Source organism: Gymnoscopelus braueri (assembly GCF_963280865.1).
Source record: "Gymnoscopelus braueri genome assembly, chromosome: 17".
In the NCBI taxonomy this organism is placed as follows: Eukaryota; Metazoa; Chordata; class Actinopteri; order Myctophiformes; family Myctophidae; genus Gymnoscopelus; species Gymnoscopelus braueri.
Window position 1 is genome coordinate 32713369 of NC_137617.1, and position 15290 is coordinate 32728658.

A 15290-nucleotide genomic window follows, 5' to 3' on the forward strand; every position below is an offset into this window, starting at 1 on the left:
AAGGAGGACATGCAGGAGGCCTCAAGAACACCCTGCGTGTCCTGCTTGTGCTCCTGGTTCTGCTGCTCTCCACACTATTAGGGCTGGTAGCCCGGCTCTGTGTTCCCATCATAACCAGGAGGTTTACAAGCAGGATACGCAGGCGGTTCTTGAGGCCTCTCTTCTACTGAATGTCTGCTGTCAAGGCACTGAATGATACCCTGAGGAACATGGGGGAGACCCAGTAATTATTGGCTGACAAGGATTCAGTGGAGGAGGCAAGGCAAGTGCGGTTGAGTGTTGTTCTCTTCATGCACACAGAAATAATGACAGAAGCACAACAGGTGTATAGTCACACCCAACCCAGAAGTCTGCATTGTGTCTATACTATCGGCTGTACCCTCCTTTTTCGCCTTTCCATGCGGAGCTGCTGTTACTTTAGCTCCTGATGGTTCAGTGGCGCGCTGCCTCGTGGACCAGCCAGGGAGCGCTGACTGCGTGGCCTCTTCCCCGTCATATAGCCTCGTATGGGGACTCGCATGCGGCGCTGTTCAGCTCCCGTTGGTTCGATGGCGTGCTGCTTCATGGACCAGAGCACCGATGACGGCATGGGCTCTTCATTGACTTGAAGTGGCTCTCTTAATCTGAGGTAAAGGGCTGCCTGTATTGAATTTGTATCTTTGTATTGATCAGTGTTTATTGTGGGATCGCTTTAGCATATTTTCACAATATGTAATATAAATAGGTAAGACAGAATTAATCAGGAACAGTACTTTCTAGTGTGATACTATCAACATTCATCCTTAGCGATCCCACACTGTTTCTTCATGGAACAGTACTTTCTAGTTATATTGTTCTTTTGTTTTATTAGGTGGAGCTGTTTTTGTCCTTTTATTATTTTCCTCGATTACCGCAAGTCATTTAGTTTAGGTTTATTGAGCAAACTCAATTGTTGCGTGGCTAAAGAGGTCGTAGTTAAATCAGGCTACTGTCTTGCCAGTTCAGGCCCGCTGCCAGGATGAAATGACTGAGGGTGCAGTTGAAAATTGTGAGGGTGCACACCAGTCACGCAGCGCGCGTGCATGCTGCGAGTCGCGCGCGCGGTTATTGTGGCCGTTTTTGGGCGTGTTTTTGTTACTTTATTTCGGTTTTAGGGTTAGGGTTAGGTTAGGCTTATGTTATTTAATTCTTATTTTTGCCTGTTTTTACAGAGGTTTTTTTTTTTTTTTTTTTTCAAAATAAACTGAGGGGGCACAATTTGAAACTGAGGGTGCCAGGCCACCGGGCCTGTGCCAGTTATAGTCCAGGTGGGCCATAGTCCTATATTATAAGGTGGTTGGTTTCACGTGGGAGTGTAAGCTTGTCTCTGGTGTTTGGGCATGTAACCGTTTGATGTGCCTGCATGCTTATTTCTTAAAACTGTTTGAGTGAAAAATATAGTCTTGTGTGCATTTTAACCATGTTTGTGTCTTACAGTGTGTTAAGCTAGAGTGTGTGTGCTCTTTTGGTGGCGGTGAAACCCTTTCAGATTTCCCCTCACATCCCTCACTCACTGCTTCCTCCTGTGTGACTGTGGACTCCACTGGCAACCCCTGGGTACTGGAGTGGTAATATTGTGGAAGTGCCCTAACCTTCAGCTTCAAATGGTTGGAACTTGGTTTCCCTCATCCAGGTTTGCTAAATAATCAGTAGTTCTACTGTAGGCCTGCATTTTACAATCTTTTAAAACAATTTCTAATTTTCTCAAGTTTGGGACATTTCATGCATTTTAGGGAGTTCTATTCAAGTGAATTTGTTGATATTTTTCCACCCTTGCAAATAGGTAATCTCTTCTTTGCTAGTGATGATTGTGTCATCGACTTTGACCTTGAAGTCATTTACCTTCATTTTACTGAGGGAATGTCTGGTCCCAAATAGGATGGATTCAGTTTTCCCAAGGTGTAGAGACAGTTTGTTATCGGTCAGCCAGGTACGGATTTTTGAGAGTTCAGAGCTGAGAGCTTCCTCAACTTGCAACTTGTCCTCACCCGAGATCAGGAGTGCCGAGTCATCAGCGAACAGGAACAGTTTGCAGTTACAGGCAGCATTCATGTCGTTAATGTATAGAAGGAACAGTAACGGCCCTAGAATGCTGCCTTGAGGAACCCCGCAGCTCACCGGGAGGGATGAGGACATGGTTCCGTTGATGTCAACCACTTGTTCTCTACCCTCCAGGTAAGATCTCATCCAATTTAGTGATGTGCAATCAAAACCAATCGCCCTCAGCTTATCAAGTAGAATTGCGTGGTTTACAGTGTCAAACGCCTTTTGGAGGTCCAGCATGACCATGCCACAGTATTTGCCCGAGTCTACCTCACGTTTGATGTAGTCGGTCAAATATAGTAGGCATGTGTCAGTGGAGTGGGATGTTCTGAAGCCTGATTGGAATTCAAACAACAGTTTACGCTCGCTGAGGTAGCTGTTGATTTGTTCTTGGATTGATCGCTCTATAACCTTTGAGATGGAACAAAGGATGGAAACAGGCCTAGTTTGCTTCCTTTTTTAAATAGAGGGATTACTCTTGCCAACTTGAATTCTTGTGGGACGTGACACTGACTGATGGATAAGTTTGACATTTCTCTTTGTTAACAACACAAGTCATAGTTATCAAGACTTTGTTCCTTTTAACTACACACTGCAGACCTAAGAAAGAGGAATAATCAAAGTGTATATATTTTACTGTTTACTCAATCATCTTGACCTGGCTTCTAACCATTCACTACACATTTCCTGTCTGTAGCTGATTGGCCCAGGAAGGAACAATGATTACTCTGATTAGTTTAAATGAATACAAAAGACTTCTTCTGATAATCAAGACAAGACAGAGGGTGTCAATGCCTCTGAACCAAGGAACAAAAGGTTTATCAAAACGACTGTTGTGCCTCTCACCTCTTACCTGGACTCTACAATGGCCAGGAACTCTGAACTGTTAACTGATTGCATTACAGCTGAGCCCACACAAAGTTGGGTGATATCTCTCCCTAGCTTACAGTACTTGGTCAAAGGTCAAACTCAGTTCTAAATACAAACCTTCAAGTGTTTTACCAATTAAATGGAATATCATGGAAATACATGTTCTCATGTTTGAAATGCTACTTTTAGTCCTGGATATACCATATTGCCGTCAGTCAGCATCTCCTATAGTGTCTACTATCAAGACGGGGTCTAATAATGGCGCGGCGTCCATATGGATCTTGGACGTCATGTGGTCAGTCTATGATGTCAGTCATCCATGACATCATACTATGATGTCAGCCATTAACATATGTGAGATACTTCTTTGGCCCTTTCTGTGTGCCAAAGACATTTTGCGCTTATCAGTGGATAAAGCCATTTGTAAGATTAGCCTCTGCTACTCGCACAGATACTCTTCAAGGACATTCGCCTCCAAGGAGCTATGCCATATTAACCAGTGTAACTGTTCAACAATTGACAATTGCACTGAAAGCCTGTACGGCCCAGGCAGAGACGTATTCTTGTGGCCATAGAAAAACAAGGTGTTCTGAGAATACTGAGAGTACCTACTAGCTAGCTAACGCTCTTCATCATGTCTAGTAATTACTTATTGTTCCTGCTCATCGTGGGAGCTGTCTCATCAGTAGAGGTTCAGCGCCCCCGCGGTGTTCCTTTATCAAATATTCAGTTCTACGGGGAGAATAAACCTTTTACTTGCTTGGATGGATCTCGTACCATTTCCTTTGATAGAGTCAATGACGATTACTGTGACTGCAAGGACGGATCTGATGAGCCAGGCACAGCTGCTTGTCCCAATGGCAGATTCCACTGCACGAATGTAGGTTTCCGACCAGCTTTCATTCTTTCCTCCCGTGTCAATGATGGAATCTGTGACTGTTGTGACACAACAGATGAATATAACAGCGATACTTCATGCCAGAACACCTGCGAGGAGCTAGGGCGAAAAGAGCTACAGGTCCTGCAGAAGAAAGCACTCATAGATAAACAAGGCTTTCTGCTTAAGCAGCAACTTATACATGAAGCCAAGAAGGGCCAGGAGAAAAAACAGAGCAAACTAAAAGAGCTTCAGGTTAGTAAGAGATATGTGGAAGAAACGGTGGAGGCTCTGAGAGATGCGAAGGAGACTGCAGAGCAGGCAGAAAAAGAAGCTAAAGATCAGCATCTGAAAGCTTGGGACAAAGCTAGGATGGCCAAAGCTTTTCTGGAACTGGACGATAATGCAGATGACTTTGTCTCAGTGGCAGAGCTTCTGTCCCACATTGAGCTTGACCCAAATTTGGACGGGTCCTTGAAAGAGGCTCAGGGATTACTGGGGGGATTCGACAAGGTAGACATAGCGGGATTTGGGACAATGTGGAGCAGGATCAAAGAAAACACATTGGGTCTCCAATATGGTTTATTTGATGCTGCTCCACATGTGACGCCGGTAGATGTCCTCCAGGAAGAGCCGGTCTCCAATAGGGACTCTAAACCCTACCCAGAGGATGACATCCCACTGGACGAGAAGAACGATGATGAATCGTATGACTATGAGGATGATGATGATGGTGGATGGCACCCTGAGGCCGACATCCCATTGGATGAGCAGGATGACACTAGGTCATATGACGAGGAGGACGAAGAGGATGAAGAGGATGATGAGAAGATTCCTCCTCCAAAGCACACTCATGAAAAGAAGCACTCTGAGGATGGCATACCATTGGATGGGCAGGACAAGACTATAGAATATGACGAGGAGGACCTAGAAGTGGATGATGAGAAGATTCCTCCTCTAAAGCACACTCATGAGAAGAAGGATGATGAGGCAATGCCACCCTATAACGAAGACACACAGAAGCTTATTGATGCCGCTCAGAAAGCAAGGGATGAATATGAGGAGGCAGAGAGAGCTCTCAGAGAACTGCACGATCAGGTCAGGAGACTTGAGAAGGAGCTTTCCCATGACTTTGGGCCCAGTGCCGAGTTTTCTTACCTCTATAGCCAGTGTTATGAGTCATCTTCCAGCGAGTACATCTACAGGTTCTGTCCATTCAACCGCGTGTCCCAGAAACCCAAATACGGAGGATCAGAGAACAACCTTGGATCCTGGGGATCTTGGGCAGGATCTGATGGTGACATCTACTCTGCGATGAAGTATGATCATGGGACAGGGTGCTTCCAAGGTCCCAACAGATCTACCACCGTAAAGTTAACCTGTGGAAAGGAGACAGCACTCATGTCCACCTCAGAGCCCAATCACTGTGAATACCTCATGGAGTTCATCACCCCTGCTGTGTGCCATAAACATCAAAGCATCCATTCCATGCTCTATAAGCATGATGAGCTCTAGTTTAACTCTTAGTGCTTAGTCGCATGAACCCTATAGCGTTCCTAATCTGGGCACGTCATAAAAAGGTGAACATCCAGCAAAAAAAGCAAACATTTGGCAAAAACAGGTGAACATTAGGTGAAAACAGCCGATCTACAAATTTACAGATGGTGTACTCTTTGGCTCCGCCCTCTAGGCTGCTGCATTCACTAGAATGGGGAATCTCACTTCCAGCTTTACAGTGCTTACAGAAGTTAAGACTTGTTAGAGCATTTTCAGCCAATTGATTTCTATTATCTAAACGTACCATGTCTTGTACAACACCGTCCTGAAGCGATGAAACAAAAACAGAAGACTTGGTAGTGCATTTTCAGCCAATTGATTTCTATTATCTAAACGTACCATGTCTTGTACAACACCGTCCTGAAGTGATGAAACAAAAACATGAGCAGACTCAATTGGAAATGGAACGCTATGAAATTGAAGCTGCTAAATGGGTTCTCCTCCTGACTCGACGAAATTGGTGACCCACCACCTGAAATCTTATTTTTTGTTAGAGCTGGAGAGACCCAGCTGTTACTGAACAAAGTAAACACTTTATTCAGTCTATACAGCACTGATTATAATCACAATAGAGAGCATTAATAACAATGTAACCAGTAAATATCACTTAGTTACAGCACCTTTTAAAACACATTTTCTAAAAGTAAGTCTATGTGTAGTACCAAAGGAAAACCATGAATTCCCTCACAATTGCTTCTCTGCCTTTTGGCTAAGATCAAGTGCAACCTAGTATCTGGTGACTGGTGTGACTGCATGGTTTGAATTACTAGTTTGAATACCTTTTATGTGTATTTTGAGATAATACTAATAATAAAACAATTACAATTAATTAAAACTGTTTTTTTGTTTGTTATTACAAGTTGTATTTATATATGGTTATATGTATAATATCACCTTTAAAATACAATTTTCAAAAGAAGATCTATACAAAATAAAAATGAAAAAAAGAAAGTAAAAAACAAACAAACAAACGTAAATACATTTCACCTATGCGCACTTTGCGCAGGAACAACGCTACAATGATGTTGGTGAATGCATTTAACAATGTGATATGCAACAACTGGCAACAATTTGTCCTGTCTGTCGGTCTAGACTAGAGCCCATAGCCCGAAGGGACGATGCCACTTTGATTGGCTAATTAGTCGTGGGGTAACGGCTACGCAACCATAGACGTACTGTACGCAACGACATAACGGACACGACATGACGTTGTACGTCGTTTTTTTTTGCCAATCACAGCCAGACTGAACCGCCCCTCCCTGCTATGGGATGAAAACTGTCTAGGTTGTAGGACTTTAGTTAGTTGCAGATTGTTGTCATCTATCCAGCTGTACCTGGTCGGCGCTACAAACCACTGTGTTCTCGTTACAACAGGCGTACTGGCTGCTTTCCAACATGTTAACAGGACTTTGAGAAGCTACTTGGTTAGGTCTTATTATTGTGCAGGATACTCAAGTGGCATTTCTAACAACAGAACCAGAATGGATGACAGTTGCTCTCAAACAGCGCCACTGTTTACATTTGGAGTCATAGCAGACATCCAGTACGCGGACATCGACGACGGGTTCAATTATAAGCACACGAGAAAACGATATTACAGGAACAGCTTACGGTTGCTGCGAAATGCCCAGGACACGTGGTCGTCTATGTCAGCTGTCAAACCGAGGTTCATCCTTCAGCTGGGGGACATCATAGATGGCTTCAACAAGAGGTACGACTAGCCTAGGGATGGGACGATATGAAAGTTACATCTCACGATTATTGTGGCAAAAATAATTGCGATCACGATATGCTTACAACTTAAAATGCCACTTTTGTTAACCACTTGAACTCCCAGCATCCCTGTTCTGGGGGAAACGTTCGCCACAAATAGCAGATCTACATGCTGATGCTGTTTTGGGCGAATCGATTTGTATAGATTGAAATAATAGCATACCAATCACAAGTTCACAACACCAATCACAACACCAGAGGCAGCTCCACTGATCATGTTCCGCAGAAAACAAGGGAATGAACTCTTTCTCATGCTATTCAACAAATGTGGAATGCCCGACCAAAAGGAGTGTAAAACCCTACTCACTTTCAAAACTACCCTAAAAGAACACCTTCAGGAGGCTGCAATTCCAAACTGGCCCCTGTCAAAGTCTTAACCTACCCCCACCCCACCCCACCCACCCCCCAACCACACCCCCCACACACACATATTTCTTGTTTTTCATACCAGTAACCTGTAAACTGATTGAATGACGCTCTGAATAGTAGTGTATATCTGTATGTCTTCTTAAATGTCATCATGATTTCAGTGCGTGGGGATCTCATTTTATATAAGCCTTTGTGCTTTTATGAGCGATCCAGTTTAGAGGACCTTTATTGTGAATTGTACGTCCATGTACTGTTTCCATGTCTTTCTAAATAAAGTATTCAATCAATCAATCAAACCAAATGCGCTCTTTACAGGTCCGTTTTATCAAGTATAGAGGGTTTAAGTGGTACTGAATTTGCAGCTCAACAAAGGCTAATTCATCCTAGTGTATGATGGAGGACAATTTCACGTTTTTTTTAATCACTATAATAACTAATACCGTCCCATCCCTAGGTACGACGCGTCAGAGGAAGCCCTGGACACTGTGATGAGGGAGTTCACCTCCTGTCCTGTCCGGGTTCACCACGTGTGGGGCAACCACGAGTTTTATAACTTCAGCAGGAACACGCTGTTCCGCTCACAGCTCAACAGCACCACGGCCCACTGTGAGTGTGCCGACCACCAGGCCAGTGGCCTCCAAACAGACGGTATCTATGCCTATCACTTCAGTCCAGTCCCCAAGTTCAGGTTTGTGGTGCTGGACGCCTATGACGTGAGCCTTCTTGGGAGAGAGGAGGCAAGTGTGCAATACAGTAATGCACTGAAACTTTTAAAGCAACACAATGACAATGAAGACCTTAACCATCCTCCAGGTATTGCACGCTTATTAATTAGTTGATATAATGCATTATGTGTATTAATTGCAGTGGTGGAAAGTAACTAAGTACATTTACTTAAGTACTGTACTTAAGTACAATTTTGAGGTATTTGTACTTTACTTGAGTATTTCCAATTTCCAATAATTTTACTTCTACTCGACTACATCTCAGAGGCAAATATTGTACTTTTACTCCACTACATATACTTAAACTTTAGTTACTAGTTACTTTTCAGATATAAATTATGATATAATGAAACACACATTAACCACTTTAAACCTATTTTAAACCTAGGCTATTAATATATTTAGTACTTTTACTTTTGGTACTTTAAGTACATTTTGATGCCAATACTTTTGTACTTTTACTCAAGTAAGTTTTTCATTCTGGACTTTTACTTGTAACAGAGTATTTTTATATTGCAGTATTGGTACTTTTACTTAAGTATGGAATTTGAGTACTTTTTCCAATTAATTGTGTAGCCTATATTAATATAGTAAGTATATATCACTATCATATAGATAGATATAGATGGATACATACATACTTTATTGATCCCGAAGGAAATTATTCATATTGCATATTTTGCTTTCTTCTTTTTTTTTAACCAAGAATCTGAGGGTCTGGAGAGAAGGTTTGTGAAGTTCAACGGCGGATTCAGTAAAGAGCAACTGGATTGGCTGGACACGGTTCTGACCTTGGCTGATGAGAGAAGTGAAAGGGTCACTGTTGTCAGTAGGTGCAATTTAGACTTTGTATATGAATTAATTAAAAACCGGTGAAAAGGAAAAAAGAAAAAAGAATAAAACTTCACAATAAGCACAGTCCACACAAAAGTAGGAAAACAGCGAGACAATATCATACTGTAAGTGTGTTACAGTATGTTAAGTCACAATTTCTTCCTTTGACAGCCCTCTGTGAGAAAGAATTGATTGTATTTAATGATGATAAACTGACCAATATTGTACCTCTATGGACAACTATCCTCTTTGTCTCTGCAAGCTCTGGTTTCACACAAATACACTGTTGAGATTAGGGAGAGGGTTAATGTTATATAAGCATCTGTCAATAAACTCAGTGAAGTCACTGATATTGAAATGTCAGGGATAATTATAATTATTGTATTGACTCACTGTAGGCTTCATGGTGACAATGCAAATTGTTTATTTCCGACAGGTCATCTCCCTGTACACCCAAGCTCCACGGACCCCATCTGTCTAGCCTGGAACTATGATGAACTACTGGAGATTCTACATTCCCATGGCAGTGTGGTCTGTTTCATGGCTGGCCACGACCACGATGGGGGATACCACAGGGACAAAGATTCAGGAGTGCACTACCTCACTTTAGAGGGGGTGATTGAGACCCCGCCTGACAGTGATGCTTTCGGCACAGTCTCCGTTTATAACGACAGGATGGTTCTAAAAGGGAACGGAAGAATCCCTGATAGAGAGCTGATTTTCCCATGATGCCTAAGTGACAGAAAGCATGCTGAATTTCCATGACTTCTGCTACAAATTACAACAAAGTAGGAAGCTCTTTGAATCCAGCAAACTATTTATTAGTGCTATTAAAGTATGCAATTTGTTGCTTTCAAGGAGCTTCCTACTTTCTTTTTTAATTTTACACCTGTTTGGAAGCCCTCCCCCCACTTTTTTGTGATTTAAAAATAACTACACATTTTAATTATCTGACTTGACAAACCTGATTAACCACATGAGCCCTAGTTAAGATTCTTGATTGTGTGCTGAGAACAACAGCATAGAGACTGACATATTTGTTCTGGTCTAAGCAACCCAAACACACACTTACCTCATCTCTGCAGATAGGCTACCTCAAATCAACACACTCTTCACCCTCATTTACCCTATTTTATTTTGGGTGAAATTCAAAACACATGTAAAACCAATTAATTTATTGAACCATTATTTTATGATTACTATTATATCATAAACATAATTTATTTTAAGGTGACCAATGTGGTGATATGGACATTCACTTTAAACATTAAGAATGTATAAACTGTATGAATGTTGGCCAAACGCTACAATAAATGGAGTTACTTTGAAATGTTTTATTTCATGTTATACATTTCATTTCGATAGCTGGTTATGACAGCAATGTATTTACATAAATAACTTCAGAAGAATGTATGAGCGCAGCAAATGAATTATCCTAGCTTATTCTGGCCTTGGCGGTAAAGGTATAACCCCAAAATAGCCCCACTACTTCTGTGCACCTGGGTCTTGTGCAAAGGGTTGCCAACTATCTGAAAATCCAATAAGGGACACCCATAACCTCCAGGGTCTAGCATTTTTGGGATGGCCGACTTGGAAGGATAAGGGATGCCCAGAAAAATATAAAATCTCACTGTATAATATATATATATATTTTTTTTTAAATGTGTATAGTAAAAGGTAGGGTCAGTGATTTGCAATTATTCAAATAATTGCGAAATGGGTCTATGTTCTGATAGTGCTCGTTACTATAGAGTGTCCTGTCCATATAAGGAGTCTCCCATGTCTCTCCAGCTCTTTATTAAACAGAAAATGCATTTTCAGTGCTCTCCTGATTGGCTTAAAATGTGTCACCTACCTGAAAATGTACTATATTCTGTTTATTAAAGAGCTGGAGAGACCCCTGTGACCGAACAAACGCTCTGTAGCAATGATTACTATCAGAATATAGTACTTTAACTTTTTTTTTTTTTTTTTGGAAAAAAGAATCACTTACCCTACCTTTAACCACTTAAACCACAGCATCCATATTCAGGGCGGAACAACATGGCAAACCAAGTTTGGGTCCCATGAGTCCCTTCCTAGAAATGTGGAGTCAAAAGTAGGCTACAATATTAATTTCTATTTTTGAAATGCAAATGTAGTGGAGTAAAAGTCATGAGCTTGCAAAAATAAATCAAAATCAACAAATGTACTTTATGTAAGTTACTGTCCACGACTGGTAGTAAACATCTATGTCAGTGGTTCTCAAAGTGGGGTCCAGGCAGGGACACTTAGGGTTCTTTGAAGGGGTTCTAAATTGACCCTTTACCTATCTGTAACTCTGACCGTGTACAATATGAAATGGAACCAAATGGACACTACTTGTACACTGTTTGAGAACCACTGCTCTATGTCGTGCCTTCAGTAACTGACTGACTCGCCACAGACGTGGCCTCACTGGCCTGACCGTGTGGCGCAACAGGCTCTATTCACAGCAGCCATATTATGAAGACATTCACAGGTGTTACCAATGATACTAATGAAGGTTCTGTTCCATTCTGGTCAAACAGAGTCATGGGTGCTGATATTGTGCATGTTGGCTCACTGGAAACACTCTGTTACACTAGTGGGTCTACAGCTGGGGTCCAGGGGCCCTCAAGGGCTTCCAAATGGCCCCTTACGGGTACGGGTCCATTTGGTTCCATTTGTACACTCTCAGAGTTATGGGGGTCGTGGAAACCACTGCGCTGCACTAAATGGAACAGAGCCTTTATTAGTATCTATCATTGGTGACACCTGTGAAGTGCCAATCACAGCCAGACTGAACCGCCCCTCCCTGCTATGGGATGAAAACTGTCTAGGTTGTAGGACTTTAGTTAGTTGCAGATTGTTGTCATCTATCCAGCTGTAGCCTACCTGGTCGGCGCTACAAACCACTGTGTTCTCGTTACAACAGGCGTACTGGCTGCTTTCCAACATGTTAACAGGACTTTGAGAAGCTACTTGGTTAGGTCTTATTATTGTGCAGGATACTCAAGTGGCATTTATAACAACAGAACCAGAATGGATGACAGTTGCTCTCAAACAGCCCCACTGTTTACATTTGGAGTCATAGCAGACATCCAGTACGCGGACATCGACGACGGGTTCAATTCAATTCACACGAGAAAACGATATTACAGGAACAGCTTACGGTTGCTGCGAAATGCCCAGGACACGTGGTCGTCTATGTCAGCTGTCAAACCGAGGTTCATCCTTCAGCTGGGGGACATCATAGATGGCTTCAACAAGAGGTACGACTAGCCTAGGGATGGGACGATATGAAAGTTACATCTCACGATTATTGTGGCAAAAATAATTGCGATCACGATATGCTTACAACTTAAAATGCCACTTTTGTTAACCACTTGAACTCCCAGCATCCCTGTTCTGGGGGAAACGTTCGCCACAAATAGCAGATCTTGTTACAAGCTCACCATGCCAGTTGTGAGCTTGTAGATCTGCTGTTTTGGGCGAATCGATTTGTATAGATTGAAATAATAGCATACCAATCACAAGTTCACAACACCAATCACAACACCAGAGGCAGCTCCACTGATCATGTTCCGCAGAAAACAAGGGAATGAACTCTTTCTCATGCTATTCAACAAATGTGGAATGCCCGACCAAAAGGAGTGTAAAACCCTACTCACTTTCAAAACTACCCTAAAAGAACACCTTCAGGAGGCTGCAATTCCAAACTGGCCCCTGTCAAAGTCTTAACCTACCCCCAACCCCCCCCCACACACACACATATTTCTTGTTTTTCATACCAGTAACCTGTAAACTGATTGTATGACGCTCTGAATAGTAGTGTATATCTGTATGTCTTCTTAAATGTCATCATGATTTCAGTGCGTGGGGATCTCATTTTATATAAGCCTTTGTGCTTTTATGAGCGATCCAGTTTAGAGGCCCTTTATTGTGAATTGTACGTCCATGTACTGTTTCCATGTCTTTCTAAATAAAGTATTCAATCAATCAATCAAACCAAATGCGCTCTTTACAGGTCCGTTTTATCAAGTATAGAGGGTTTAAGTGGTACTGAATTTGCAGCTCAACAAAGGCTAATTCATCCTAGTGTATGATGGAGGACAATTTCACGTTTTTTTTTAATCACTATAATAACTAATACCGTCCCCATCCCTAGGTACGACGCGTCAGAGGAAGCCCTGGACACTGTGATGAGGGAGTTCACCTCCTGTCCTGTCCAGGTTCACCATGTGTGGGGCAACCACGAGTTTTATAACTTCAGCAGGAACACGCTGTTCCGCTCACAGCTCAACAGCACCACAGCCCACTGTGAGTGTGCTGACCACCAGGCCAGTGGCCTCCAAACAGACGGTATCTATGCCTATCACTTCAGTCCAGTCCCCAAGTTCAGGTTTGTGGTGCTGGACGCCTATGACGTGAGCCTTGTTGGGAGAGAGGAGGCAAGTGTGCAATACAGTAATGCACTGAAACTTTTAAAGCAACACAATGACAATGAAGACCTTAACCATACTCCAGGTATTGCACGCTTATTAATTAGTTGATATAATGCATTGTGTGTATTAATTGTGTAGCCTATATTAATATAGTAAGTATATATCACTATCATATAGATATATATAGATGAATACATACATACTTTATTGATCCCGAAGGAAATTATTCATATTGCATATTTTGCTTTCTTTTTTTTTAACCAAGAATCTGAGGGTCTGGAGAGAAGGTTTGTGAAGTTCAACGGCGGATTCAGTAAAGAGCAGCTGGATTGGCTGGACACGGTTCTGACCTTGGCTGATGAGAGAAGTGAAAGGGTCACTGTTGTCAGTAGGTGCAATTTAGACTTTGTATATGAATTAATTAAAAACAGGTGAAAAAAGGAAAAAAGAATAAAGAATAAAACTTCACAATAAGCACAGTCCACACAAAAGTAGGAAAACAGCGAGACAATATCATACTGTAAGTGTGTTACAGTATGTTAAGTCACAATTTCTTCCTTTGACAGCCCTCTGTGAGAAAGAATTGATTGTATTTAATGATGATAAACTGACCAATATTGTACCTCTACGGACAACTATCCTCTTTGTCTCTGCAAGCTCTGGTTTCACACAAATACACTGTTGAGATTAGGGAGAGGGTTAATGTTATATAAGCATCTGTCAATAAACTCAGTGAAGTCACTGATATTGAAATGTCAGGGATAATTATAATTATTGTATTGACTCACTGTAGGCTTCATGGTGAAAATGCAAATTGTTTATTTCCGACAGGTCATCTCCCTGTACACCCAAGCTCCACGGACCCCATCTCTCTAGCCTGGAACTATGATGAACTACTGGAGATTCTACATTCCCATGGCAGTGTGGTCTGTTTCATGGCTGGCCACAACCACGATGGGGGATACCACAGGGACAAAGATTCAGGAGTGCACTACCTCACTTTAGAGGGGGTGATTGAGACCCCGCCTGACAGTGATGCTTTCGGCACAGTCTCCGTTTATAACGACAGGATGGTTCTAAAAGGGAACGGAAGAATCCCTGATAGAGAGCTGATTTTCCCATGATGCCTAAGTGACAGAAAGCATGCTGAATTTCCATGACTTCTGCTACAAATTACAACAAAGTAGGAAGCTCTTTGAATCCAGCAAACTATTTATTAGTGCTATTAAAGTATGCAATTTGTTGCTTTCAAGGAGCTTCCTACTTTCTTTTTTAATTTTACACCTGTGTGAAAGCCCTCCCCCCACTTTTTTGTGATTTAGAAATAACTACACATTTTAATTATCTGACTTGACAAACCTGATTAACCACATGAGCCCTAGTTAAGATTCTTGATTGTGTGCTGAGAACAACAGCATAGAGACTGACATATTTGTTCTGGTCTAAGCAACCCAAACACACACTTACCTCATCTCTGCAGATAGGCTACCTCAAATCAACACACTCTTCACCCTCATTTACCCTATTTTATTTTGGGTGAAATTCAAAACACATGTAAAACCAATTAATTTATTGAACCATTATTTTATGATTACTATTATATCATAAACATAATTTATTTTAAGTTGACCAATGTGGTGATATGGACATTCACTTTAAACATTAAGAATGTATAAACTGTATGAATGTTGGCCAAAGGCTACAATAAATGGAGTTACTTTGAAATGTTTTATTTCATGTTATACATTTCATTTCGATAGCTGGTTATGACAGCAATGT

The 15290-nt window shown here is 41.7% G+C and overlaps 3 protein-coding genes across 3 annotated transcripts; all 3 read left to right on the forward strand.

The window, feature by feature from the left end:
* Window positions 1-3565: 3565 nt before the first annotated feature.
* Window positions 3566-5323, forward strand: LOC308105090 (glucosidase 2 subunit beta-like; the record flags this gene model as incomplete). The annotated part of the gene is made up of 1 exon (XM_080455722.1): window positions 3566-5323. One exon carries the CDS (start codon window positions 3566-3568, stop codon window positions 5321-5323), a length of 1758 nt encoding a protein of 585 aa, XP_080311848.1.
* Window positions 5324-6664: 1341 nt separating this feature from the next.
* Window positions 6665-10396, forward strand: LOC308104591 (manganese-dependent ADP-ribose/CDP-alcohol diphosphatase-like). The gene is made up of 4 exons (XM_080455039.1): window positions 6665-7076; window positions 7962-8320; window positions 8939-9061; window positions 9503-10396. The coding sequence occupies exons 1-4, from the start codon at window positions 6847-6849 to the stop codon at window positions 9793-9795; spliced, it is 1005 nt and encodes a 334-aa protein (XP_080311165.1). The 5' UTR covers window positions 6665-6846; the 3' UTR covers window positions 9796-10396.
* Window positions 10397-11963: 1567 nt separating this feature from the next.
* On the forward strand, window positions 11964-14730 carry LOC308104597 (manganese-dependent ADP-ribose/CDP-alcohol diphosphatase-like). The gene is made up of 4 exons (XM_080455046.1): window positions 11964-12338; window positions 13235-13593; window positions 13777-13899; window positions 14343-14730. The coding sequence occupies exons 1-4, from the start codon at window positions 12109-12111 to the stop codon at window positions 14633-14635; spliced, it is 1005 nt and encodes a 334-aa protein (XP_080311172.1). The 5' UTR covers window positions 11964-12108; the 3' UTR covers window positions 14636-14730.
* Window positions 14731-15290: the final 560 nt, after the last annotated feature.

What these genes read in the sequence shown, in the direction of transcription:
- LOC308104591 (XM_080455039.1), top strand. Translation starts at nt 6,847, where the DNA reads ATGGATGACAGTTGCTCTCAAACAGCGCCACTGTTTACATTTGGAGTC. An exon ending in AGACCTTAACCATCCTCCAG is followed by an intron (nt 8,321 to 8,938) that starts GTATTGCACGCT and finishes TTTTTAACCAAG; the next exon opens with AATCTGAGGGTCTGGAGAGA. An exon ending in TGAAAGGGTCACTGTTGTCA is followed by an intron (nt 9,062 to 9,502) that starts GTAGGTGCAATT and finishes TATTTCCGACAG; the next exon opens with GTCATCTCCCTGTACACCCA.
- LOC308104597 (XM_080455046.1), top strand. Translation starts at nt 12,109, where the DNA reads ATGGATGACAGTTGCTCTCAAACAGCCCCACTGTTTACATTTGGAGTC. An exon ending in ATAGATGGCTTCAACAAGAG is followed by an intron (nt 12,339 to 13,234) that starts GTACGACTAGCC and finishes CCCCATCCCTAG; the next exon opens with GTACGACGCGTCAGAGGAAG. An exon ending in AGACCTTAACCATACTCCAG is followed by an intron (nt 13,594 to 13,776) that starts GTATTGCACGCT and finishes TTTTTAACCAAG; the next exon opens with AATCTGAGGGTCTGGAGAGA.